This window comes from Anticarsia gemmatalis, chromosome 21 (genome assembly GCF_050436995.1).
Source record: "Anticarsia gemmatalis isolate Benzon Research Colony breed Stoneville strain chromosome 21, ilAntGemm2 primary, whole genome shotgun sequence".
Classification (NCBI taxonomy): domain Eukaryota; kingdom Metazoa; phylum Arthropoda; class Insecta; order Lepidoptera; family Erebidae; genus Anticarsia; species Anticarsia gemmatalis.
Window position 1 is genome coordinate 9,369,499 of NC_134765.1, and position 12,583 is coordinate 9,382,081.

Below are 12,583 nucleotides of genomic sequence, written 5' to 3' on the forward strand. Positions count from 1 at the left end.
ATAGGTAGAACATGGTTTGGTTTACTTTACCAAAGTAAAACACGATATACAAAGAAGTAAAATATTTATTTTCAAGGTTTATAATGTGTCTTTATCTTAATCTTTTAGAAGTACAAAATAATTTTCATTTCAGTCCAATGCCATCTATCTATCCTTCAGTCTTCGACAATCAAAGTGTTTCTTTATTTTACGGTTTACTTCTACAATTTACGGTTTACCATAAACAATAGGTATACATCGTTTTAAATATTTGAAGCTTAAAATATTTTGTACCGTTGTCTAATTTTCATGAGTTTTTAACAGGAGTATTACAAGTGTAGAATTGCATCGGAATGCATATCCTGCAGCGTATCAATACATACGCAGATTGAATTAGTTAATTTGTTGATAAGAACACGAATAGGAACTTTATTGCCGTAATATTTATTTTATGTTTAGAATATGCCTTTAAATATTAACAGAGTATAAATTTAGCCTTATTGACTGATAGATATTTTGAGTATTTTACATATTTGTTATGAAATTCTTACCAACAAATTAACATTTTATGGAAGCACTGTTTACAAAATGTGTATTAAAATGTGATATAAACGAAACAGGAATAATAAATACAAGTTTAAATAATGAATGGATATTTTTATACATTTTACGATACAAACGTTAGTATAAGCAATTTTCATAATAGGTACATACATATACAAAATACTTTAGTTTTGGTAACTTCCCCTAACATTTTCAATTAGGCCTTGACTACGGCAAAAATCAAATAAATAATTAAATCAAACTGATACTTTGTCTCCAGTCAGTTTGCAAAAGTAACCATGGTTTTAAGTCCCGTGCAGTTGCCATGGTTACTTCTAGCTTCGGACGATGGCGTAATACAATGAAATAAAGCATGCCGTATGTTCATTTTTAATAGTAATTAGTCATAAACATTTGATCAAATTTGATTTCTATTTTGGTACAAACAACTTTTGATAAAGATATAATAGGGTAATTTGCTAAATCGTAAGATATTAACGAGACCTTTTATAAACCCGCATAGTTCTCTGGGAAAAAGTGGGAAACTTAGCCATTTGGTGCTATCACCGTTCCCCATTATAGCCCGTAACAAAGATACTAAACTCTTAGAATATGGTAATGAAATTCAATAAGCTACTTGGTGACAAGATATGACGAAATACGTAATGAATAAATATCTAATACAGTGATTACGAGTCAGTCAACAGAAACATCAAAAAAATCTAGCGTAATTTTTTTAAACATCACGTATTTTTCAATTCATCATAGCTTTCACACAAAAAGTGAACATGGAACGGAATCTTAAGTTTTTAAAAAAACTTTAAAAAATCAACTTAGACGTGACATATAAATGAGCAATAAAAAAATAAAACAAGATTCTATTCCATAACACTATTCGATTTAACTTTTTGCGTATAAACGTTGGCTGGAACAAAATGAAATTCGAACATTAATATGGCGGAATCAGTATGGCGTCTCGGTTTTTAACCGATTTTTAGGACAACACAAGCTGCATATTCCGTTATTTGTGACAACTTAAAATAACGGGATTTAGTAAAAGAAGCGGAGGAAATATAGTAGACAGCAAATACATTATTCAGAATTAAATGTAACTGAGGACATTTTTCATACGAAGTAAGGCTTGCACGCTATTTAGCGTGACAATGGCCATGTCTAGTACAAACACGGGTGACATCAAACAGCAACGTTTATAAGCACAAAGAAACATTAAATAATTTAAAACATATGATAATCACAACCTCACTACATCCAAAACAGCAAAAAAGTTTCAATAATTTAATAACATGACTCGCATTCAAAACATTGGCATAATTCAAAATTATTGCTATTTCGGATACAGTATTATATAAAAATATACTAGGTTCTGTTTGTTAATGGAAAAAATAAGCGAAAAGCTTGGGAGTGGCCGAAAATAAGTAAATTTTTCTATACATTACAATTTATTTTACGACTTTCCTATATTTGCTTAGCACTCGCCATTCGCTACATTTTTCTTGGACAAACAATATATCATACAAACATTCTAACTATTATAAATTACGGAAACATGATCGTCAAATTATAATATAAGCAATCACTGTTTTTTTAAGTTACAATATTAAGGCAGTCATTTAGAGGCAATTACACAACATATTGGAGTCCATGTTGATGCTGGATAAATACGTTTATTTCTGTGTTGACTTCGACATGTTATTACACATTGTGATAACTATGGAGAAGATTAATATTTTTCTGATAGATATAATTAAACAGGAGGTAATATAACAAAAGTTCAGGGAAAAGTGTATCTTGCATCAGTGACAGTAGCTTCTTCGCCAGTTAGATTTTTAGTTATGAAATTCCACCATGTTGTGTAAAAGTGTAATAATCATACAATTAAGTAGGGTACATAAGTCGTTACCGATAAATGCTACACGGATCAGCGTCCGAGTTGAGTTGCCAATTCGAGATGGTGATCGATCAACAATGTCACTAAATATTACTAAATAGGAAATGCATAATTGAGAAGTTTTAAATAATAGATTTATGCCGATTGTAGGTAACTGAGGTAAGCCTTCATTATAAAACGATACAGATAGTAATTAAAAGACTTGTTATATGCGTCAGTACTTAGGCATGATCAATAATTTATAATAATCTAAGTATTTTAGGTCCTATTTTTAGATCTAGGCTACTGATTGTATTGTCTGCGCGGTCACTAGAATAGGTACAATTCTCTGGTCAGACAAAAAACCGTGAAACGAAAATGTATTTCATACATATATGTACGTCTACAATTCCGACTGTAATAACGATAATTTGATGTGGCTACACTCCAGGCTCTCTACAATGGCTTTAAATTATAGCAAAGTACATATCTCAGTCTATTTCGATTCCTTATTAAGAATATTCAATGATATCTAAAGGTGTATACAGATTCACACAGTGCAGAAATTGTCATTAACGTTCTCCTCGATCGAATGTTGCATTAAATTGTTAGCGTATTAAGGCTCTAATCACACCGTGATGGTAGCAGCAATCAGTTTCATTCTAAACTTTATTAACGAAATTTAGAGATCAAAATCGGTTGAGAACATTGAGACAATGGCTTACGATGGTACGAACAGTCGCATTTTTAAGGGTAGGTCGCTAACGGTCGCTAGAAGCATTCGAGTGAGACGAAATGCGCCGTTTACAAAATGTTACACTGTATAAATCTGTACACACCACAATGATAACCTTGTAAATACTAAACTTCTCAATTATTATTATTGCTGTGATATAATTAGTGTTAGTAGGAACAATACTTATTGAACATGAAGTGATAATAAAGATATTTAAAGAATTTAATAGAGATTTCAGATTTTTTCTCATTAACGAAAAACTATGTCGAGACGAAGTTGTCTTTATCTTCTGTATTTTCAAAATAGTAAAGTTCCCACTTCCACTATAGTTATTTAAGCGTAATATAATAATGAGCTAAACAAATTTTATTTAACATATTCAGGAATATGCAATAATATGCGCACTATACTAAATTGACTATAAATACTTTCGAATCAAATAATAAATAAGAAAATTAAAAATTAGAAACGTATTTCGATAAAATTTCAAAAACCTAAGATCAAAAGTATTTGTAATCAATTGTCCGTGTTCATGTAAATTACAACTTTTGTCATAAAACATTATAGAAGAGAAGTAAATAAAATATATTTAAAATATTTATTGAGATTTGAAACGGGCAACAATAAATAAATAACATGGAACGGTAAACAAAATAACGATACAAAGAATGTTATTATAACAAAAACTGTAATTATGAACACATTAATTAAATGAGGACTAGAGATGATCATAGAACCACCTGTGACATTTGCGAGGCAAGTCGGTACCTCTTCCTTTCAATATCAACATTGGAATCTAACCCACGTTTCACAGCCATACTGGTAGATGGTTGGTTCTCTAAACTAGCTTCGAGTAGTCTACGTGATCTACAATACCTGTAATCAGCTGCAGAGTTGACCCGTTGCAATGTCATATCCACAGCCGTTGGTAATCGGTAGTATTCTTGAACGTTAACATTGTTAGGCACATTTGTATCGTTGTAATCTAACACTGAGTAATCACTGTCTGGTCTTCGTTCGGTGATGGGACGCTGACGGTATGATGTGTCTACGTTGAGGTGGCTCCGGGATGAAGTGCTGCAAGTGCTGGATGCTGGGGACACGTGGAAGCTTGGGGACGTGCATGGAGTCTGGTTCGGTGAGGTCCTTGCGCTGCTGTAGCCTTGATCCACTTCAGATTCCACTGGGGTTTCACGTGACTTGAGGATTTGCATCATCCTGTAATAAGAGGTACAAGTTAGTATGTGATTTGTTTTCGGTGTTGTTACAAAGAGTAATTTTGGTGCATCAGTTTTCGCTTCGGTGTATAACCATATAGGGACATCAACCTAACGGGATATCGACCACGTTCTCTTGTAAGAAGAACGTCTTTTCGGCCTTATTTTCATCATTTACGTTAAATAACATATATTTCTAAAATCTACTTAGTATTTTAAATTAATTATACAAGTATATTCCATAATAAAGATATAATTAATGGTCTTTATAGACTGATATTCGCCACTAGCGCACCTAGTATATGGGAGTCGCTACTGCTACAAAATTGGACTGCTATATTTTTTTCTTCCAAGTTGTTTGTATCCTATGCCAAAGGCCTCCCCAAAATTTCTTATCTTTCGTTTACCAAAATGCACATATGAATGATATTAAAAATATAAGCGCTAGCTAGATTTTTGCCCCATGCAGTCATCTCCATGTCGGTACTACGAATTTTGGTGAAACATAATAAATAGTAGTGTTACCTTTGCAGTAGCCTGGCGATGGGCGCGACGGCGGCGGGCTGGCGGCCGGCGCGGGCGGCGAGCCACGCGGGCCACGCCGCCAGCCCCAGGTCGGCGCGCGCGCACGCCACGCACGCGCACCCCACGTCCACGCACTCCACCACCTTCAGACGCACATCTGACAACAAATATGTGACGTTTTAGATCTGATATTGAGTTAAGGTACAAGTTTTCTCGTTATAACACAATCATTTTTAAGTTAAATTAAATACGGGCCTAAAGTTGGATTTCATAATAATCGAAATACAAAATTTTGCAAAACACACAAGAATTTACACCGAATATCCACCATCAAAGTTGACCAAATTTCTGGAAAGAGAGCTCTAGTCATTGTAAAATTAACGCACTATAAAAGAAAACCTTTACATTTTAAATTCTAGCATTTACAAATAAAATGTTAGTACTCACCGGACAGAGTCAAATCTAAGTACGCCTCAAGCAACTTAGCGCCATCTCTCTTGAACCGTCGCACGAACTTCGGATGCCTAGTAGTTAAGTCACTATCGGTCACGACGTACTGCGCTAACAACGCGGCATAGGTCACTGGGGTCGGGGCGAGAAGCCTCCACCGAACATGCTGGCCAACCATCCATTCTAGCTGCCTGAAGGTCTTCCCGCAAAGCTGGACACCGCTGATTTTCGCTAAGGTTTTCAGTGTTGGCGCCCGACTAAACTTCTCTTCGCTTTTTGCTAGAATAGAAATTGAATTGTTAGCATACATTTTGTCATTAGATTATTATACCAAAATCGAGATTATAGAATTGGTCTTGTGTCTGGGTCTGGTCTTTTACAAATATACAACAACGGACACAAAGTATAAACCAACAAAAAAGTATATTAAAGAATCTATAAAAATCCTTTAAAAATAATAAAACAGGTAAGCTACAAATTCTGTTAATTAATAGGATTAGTTCCTTATCGTCTATAAAATAGCCATGATAATTACCTGCTAAACTCAAGCAAGCCAGCGCGACATGAGTCAGTCGGTCCGCCCTGAGCCTGTGAGCGTCCATGAACAAATCCAGTTGTGCAACAGCCGAGTGTAAAGTAGCGATGCTGAGTCCTAGCTTCTTTGTGACGTCACGGAGCTGCTGGACTAATGCGCCGCGGAATTCCAACTGAAATAATCATTATAATATTTAATAAAGAAATTAGGGGCATAGCAAGAGAGGAAGGTCTAGTTTCCCTTAAGACATTCAAGGCTCCAAAGTTTAAAGCCCAAATTGTGAAGTATCTTTATGTATGCTGAGAGTTCGACAGTCTAAATAAAAAAAATCATAGTTAGTGAGTACCTTTACCCACTTACACAGATTTTTACTAATATACATCACATCATTACCATTCTCAAAAATAAAACGATGTTTTAACTTCAGAAGAACTTAGTAGACCTATATCTTTAGTTTCGTAGAAGAACATCGATATAAGTTCAGAAGTACATTTGTATAAGAGCTATATCTTTAGTTTATTCTAATTAAATCTTCATAGAAAGAAAATGGACCAGAGATAAAACGCTTCAAGATCACAGTTACGTGCACGCATTTTCAAAGTATACGCTCGTATACGTTCAACGTACACCAAGCAAAAACGCAAAAAAAATGGAACATTTTTTAAAACGACGTGAGAAATTCGTCACTTAGTCATTTCGGAGAAGAAAGTTGACAAGTTAATGCATTATAAGTATATTGACGGAATAAGAGTAGGTCAAGCGAATTAATCTATTGTACTAACCAGGTTATAAAATGTTTGCTCTAAGATTTACTAAGAATATGGATTAAATAACGCTTATGTTAGTTTACTCTACTTTTATACAATGATCTAGATACTCTAGATATTAGGTATACTTTAGAATATTAAAATTAGTTAAGGAAGATATGACTCATATTTCTATTATGATTGCCTACAAACCACATTTTAAATAAATTAAATCATCTTAAATCGTTTTGTACCTAAACTGTCCGGAATCAAACCTACAAATACCGAAGCAATGGTAAAAACATAACACCACAACAACCACTTAAACCGTGTGGGAATCGACCCACGACCTCCTGGCGCTATGGTAGCGGCGTGGCGACGCAAACCACTGCGCCACGGAGGATTTAATAGTAAGTTGTCGGACTAAAGTCTTATCGTAATTTACAAATATAAATTCTATTATGTTCATTTCGTAAAATTAAGTCTGACGTCTTAACAACATTTCTCATATTATGTTTCCTCATTATTTTAAAAGGTTATTTTAGTAGTTTCAAATAGTACACAAGGAAAACTTTTATACTTACTACGTCGTCCCTAAATCAAGAGCGATTCTGTTGCAATACACCCAATAGACATGTCATCACACACAAATTAATTGATTTTATAATTTATTACTTATCACATAGAGACCATTTTCCAATGGCATAATTTTGTATGATGAAATACTCACATTATGCAAATCAGAATAGATATTATGAATCATGTAATTACTGTTACTTTTGTAATAGGTAACGTTAACTATTTTTTAACTCGGGTGTTTTTAGAGCCAATTTTTTTGTCCTTAAGAGGCCCATGTTCGTCATGAATTCAGTTTTTAACTTCATTGCAAGTTCGACGATCATAAAGTATTATTTGATCTGAATTAGGTACTAAATTATTATTCTCAAAATAGTGTTGATAATGAGGTCTCGGGTTCGAATTCCAGCAGAGCGTTTTTTTGTTATATGTACCTATCAAATAAACAACGCCCAATCTTATGCAAATTTAATAAAAACATGCTTTGCAAAATGAAGAAGTCTTAGAAGGAACAATGTCTTCCAATGCCTCCCTTTACAAATATTTGACATTCAATCAAAAGACCCTTTATTTATTTATTTTTATTTTAAAAGACAACTCCCGCACTAAGAATTGCTCTTGTGTCGCGGGGACTTTTACAAACATACAAACAACGGACACAAAGCACAACCAGACCCGAAACAATTATTGGTGGATCGCACAAATAATTGTCCCGTGTGGGAATCGAACCCACGACCTCCCGTTGCAGTGGTATCGGCGTGGCGACCTAAACCACTGCGGCACAGAGGCAGTCAAAGTCCTATATTTCTTTGGCCAAGTAATTCCCATTATAAATGGGTCAATATCTATTGTCATCTGCACATCTGCGTTACTCCAAAAGGTGACGCAATTCTTTGCAAGCATTGAGTGTGATAAGAATAGTCTTTCTTTTTTCCCCATTTTGCATGCACCCTTATAATGTACATTTAGGCCAACAGACGTTTGGCCCGAATTTGACTATAATATTATTACCTACTTACAGTAAAAGCAAAATTCATAGTTATAGGCACCCACCACTATGTCTTGTCAAAAACAAAAAAAACTTATTACAACGTTCTAATCGTTCTGATAGTGGTAAAGTCCCGTTTCCTAGTAGTATATTTATTACGTTTCGATTTTTGATAAGATAAAGGTAGACCTGGACACAAAAATAAATAAGTGTACTTCTATATGAAAAAGGTACGGCTGCATTCATAACATTATTATATTCGACTACTTTCTGCTCATGGTTTCGTGAAAAGATTTTCCGTGGTAAAAAGTGTTCTTAATTTTAATCTAGGTAATAAACTATCTGTGCATCGCCTTTCATTAAAATGCGTTCAGTAGTTTTTAGTAAAAGAGTAACAAATATCTATCCATTAGTACAATCTTTCGCATTTTAATAGGTACTAGCTGACCCGCGCAACTTCGCTTGCGTCACCTAAGAGAATTGGTAAAAATGTTCCCCGTTTTTGTAACATTTCTCGTTGCTACTCCGCTCCTAATGACCGTAGCGTAATGTTATATAGCCTAAAGCTTTCCTCGATAAATGGGCTATCTAACACTGCAAGACTTTTTCAAATCGGACCAGTAGTTCCGGGGATTAGCGCGTTCAAACAAACAAACAAACAAACTCTTCAGCTTTATAATATTAGTATAGATTAGTATGAAGGCTCATTGGAATCCAAAGACGAGCTCCTATTTTTATTACTGAAAGTGCCGAGTTTGATAAACTTTGTTTATGTTTTACTGATGTTGACACGATATGCATTTAATTTCACAAAGTTGCATTAATACAGAAAATATTGCACCATGCGTTGAATCATTGCCAATGTCCTTGAGGTAACAAAGGATCAGAATTGCGCTGTTGTTGAACTCAATATTTACTTTACAAGACAATTTTCTTAACTAGCAACAATTTCAGATAGAAATTACAAACTGTTTGTTTGTAAACAAATCATGGGCAGTATGGGCACAAATAAGTCAAAGAACTATCTGCAAATTATCTCACTAATATTATAAATGCGAAAGTTTGGACTGCTTTCCTAATCACGGCAAAACTTCCAAACGAATTTTTAAAGGTTCACAGATAGGTTATAACATGGATTAACATGTAAGATACTTAACATTTTCGCCTATTCGCTGGCAAAAGTTAGTATCAATATCTAACCATATGTTGCGGGAACGGAATGTTCAAAGAGAAGTGGCGTGGTGATCACTATAATTGTCGCGCATAAGTTGTATACTTGGCGCTAAAAGCGAATGCTTACAATTAATCCATAAAACTGTCTTTGGGCTACATAGAAAAGTCAGTAGAAACTTATATGCACTAGGTTTCTTTTATAACGACACAAATGCGTTGTACAGTAAATTGTTTATTTATCAAAGTATCGTAGTTCCGTACGGAAGTATTGTCCAAGCTAACGGTCCACGACATTGATTCTATTAGATAACTTTGCAAAGGTTATAACAAGGCTAAGTTAACAATACACTCGGAACTAGGCACAAATTACTTTGTCAAATATTTTAGGAAGCTTTTCAGTATTTTTATAGGGACTTATCGATTTTAACCAATAATCAAATTACGTTCTTTGGTCTTTGCCTACCTTTAGGGGAAAAGGCGAGATTTTATGTTTGTAATAAACTATTTTTTAACCAATTCTTAAGAGTTATAGTTAATTATTAGTTGTATTAGTATTGGTAGAACGAAAAGTGGGGAATCTTTTTTGCTTTGCTGAAAGTTTTAAACTTGGCCAGTCAATCTTATTCCCTCACAAGGCTAAATATTTCAGGCCAAAATCATTTTGAAAATGCAAAGTACAGGGAAGGAAAAATACATATTATTATTTATGTATTTCATTAATTAATTAAAATATTTGATGCAGAATCTTCCTGTGCTACATAAGAAATAAAATAATGATTTTATGAATAAGTAACTACTGTAAATAAATAAATTGTAACCCATTACTGTCCCGTGCACTGCTGAACATGGCCCTTCTCCCATATGAAAGCGGCCTTGAGTCATATACATACATACATAAAAAACATGCTTCTTCCCACAAAGGTAAGCAGAGACTACTATTTCCAAGGTATTCTAAGTAACTGACATAGCAAATAGAAGTTTTATCAACATAAACACAATCTAAAGTTTCATGTTATCAGTCAATTAAGGAAATTATGTAATATGATATGAAACGAGATATTGCATTCCACAATAAAATTAATAATTGTGTTTTAATTACTGTAGCCTTTATAGTTGATCCATAAGAATACGGGAATTAACGCGAACACGCATTTTACCTTAAAATGCCTAACGTTTCGGCGCAGGTTGCACTCGCCGTGGTCCCAGGCTGTCTCGTGCCTGGGACCATATCACACTATTATACATTAAACATGCAACGTGAGAGTTTAAAAGTTATGATCCATAAGAATTCAATTCATTTATAAAGAATGTTGACGAAATCCGGGCTTAATGTTCAAAATATTTGTGTATGTAGTACATACATAAATATCATGCCTTTTCCCTGCAGGATAGATAAAGACCAAAGAACACCTCTTGGTATGATCCTTACAAGCTTCCCTTGCCACATTCAGATCTACACATCTTGTCATATATTGTGTATCTAGTATTTCATTAATTACATGCATCAACAGTAAAAGGTATACTCCACTTTTTTATAATCCCTAAATATTTTCTTGTTTAATTTTTTCCTTTAATTTCTTAAAGGGTGTTGACAAAACGACCTGCCATTGAGTGACTATTTCTGCAACCTCTTCATGAGTTAGCCTTATCTTTCCCATGGAGATAAATAATCTATTAAGTATTTACAAACTACTACATCAAACCAGTTTCACCATTCACAATTTTAGTCTCATGAAATAGGGAAGAACTTATAACTAGACACACTAGTAAAAATTGAGCTACTACAAAGAAGTATTTCAAATAGAAATTTGAGAAAACCATTTATAAATGTTTAGTATTTATAATAGGTGCATAAATAGATATTTACCTGTGGTGATTGAAGGTGGATTGTTGGCTTCTCTGCCTCCTGTTCCAGAAGGTTCTTCCAAATCTCTTCCTTATATTCGCATAGGTATTCTTCATCTTGATCGGTGAGAGCCTGTAACAAATATGCTATTTCATAGGTATGGTAATAATAAACTGATGTGTTCAGTACCTAGTAGTAAAATAAAACAAAAAACTGGTGGCCAAAAACCCTGCATTATATAGGTATAACATTACCTACATTTAAGATCCATAATTTTGAATAGATTATTTTCAATTGTAACTATGACTAGGTATGATATTTACACATTTGAAAAGAAAAGTAGTTTAAAAGGGTCTTGATAATAATATTGATTTATTAAAATATGAATTGGATGTATACATTATATTTAATTACTATAGTTGATTATGTTTTCTGCATAGTCAAAGACAAAAACAAACAATTAATATTTGAAATTATTTTTTCAGACTCAGAAACTACTGTAAAAAAAATAACTACCATAAATCATATAACCTTTTTATAAAAGGCATATTTATTTGTTTTTAAAACAAATGCGCATTATCGACTTTATTTCATTAAACAGCTGTTTCATTGCATCATAACATATTGTTACTACATAATAAAACTAAGTAAAGACTTTTGCAAGAGACTGTTATTAAATCAATTCTAATAATTATTAATTTATACTAAATCTAGGTTTTACACTGTAAAATTTCGATACTTATACAAAAGTATCGAATTTTGACATCTTAATTTGGTCATGAAAATTGATCTGATTTACGCCGTGAAAAATGTAATGTGCATCTTTGTTTCCCAATAAAAAAAGGCAGAAATCTATTATTATCTCCTCTAGATGCATTCTGTTATGATTTAAGTTACATTTAATAAGTTTTAAACTATTATAATTATCATACTACACATGGTATTAACTTACATTGGTTTCGAACTTTTCTTCGGTCCTTTCGAACTTAATTACATTGTCTTGGGAGCTCCGGCTCCTCCCGCTGTATAGGTTCAGTTTCGAAATATTCAAGGACTCCATTTCTTTCGAGGAATGCGGTCAAGAACTTTAAATTATAACTAGAAAAGTAACACGTCGACCGTTCGTGACGTGAACCACGTGGAAACAAGTGTCAAATAAAGAAGCCGAAAAATGCAACAAAATTAATTCTGCCGCAACAAATTAATTAACCACACGTAAGCATCACTCATTCCATTCAACAAAAACACAAAAACGCCGATAAAATATCACAAAAACTATATTTTAAATTAATTTCGTCACATGGCGCAGTGAACTCGGTTGTAGCATTTTTTGGCAAATAATGGCATGGCATTGGCAGACGCCAGACAGGCGAATCCGTCA

The 12,583-nt window shown here is 33.7% G+C and overlaps 1 protein-coding gene across 1 annotated transcript; it reads right to left on the reverse strand.

The window, feature by feature from the left end:
- Window positions 1–47: 47 nt before the first annotated feature.
- LOC142982040 (uncharacterized) lies at window positions 48–12,568 on the reverse strand. Its single transcript, XM_076128313.1, has 6 exons — window positions 12,155–12,568; window positions 11,224–11,334; window positions 5,874–6,045; window positions 5,336–5,617; window positions 4,889–5,045; window positions 48–4,364 (listed from the first exon to the last, which is right to left on the reverse strand). Exons 1-6 carry the CDS (start codon window positions 12,260–12,262, stop codon window positions 3,875–3,877), a joined length of 1,320 nt encoding a protein of 439 aa, XP_075984428.1. The 5' UTR covers window positions 12,263–12,568; the 3' UTR covers window positions 48–3,874.
- Window positions 12,569–12,583: the final 15 nt, after the last annotated feature.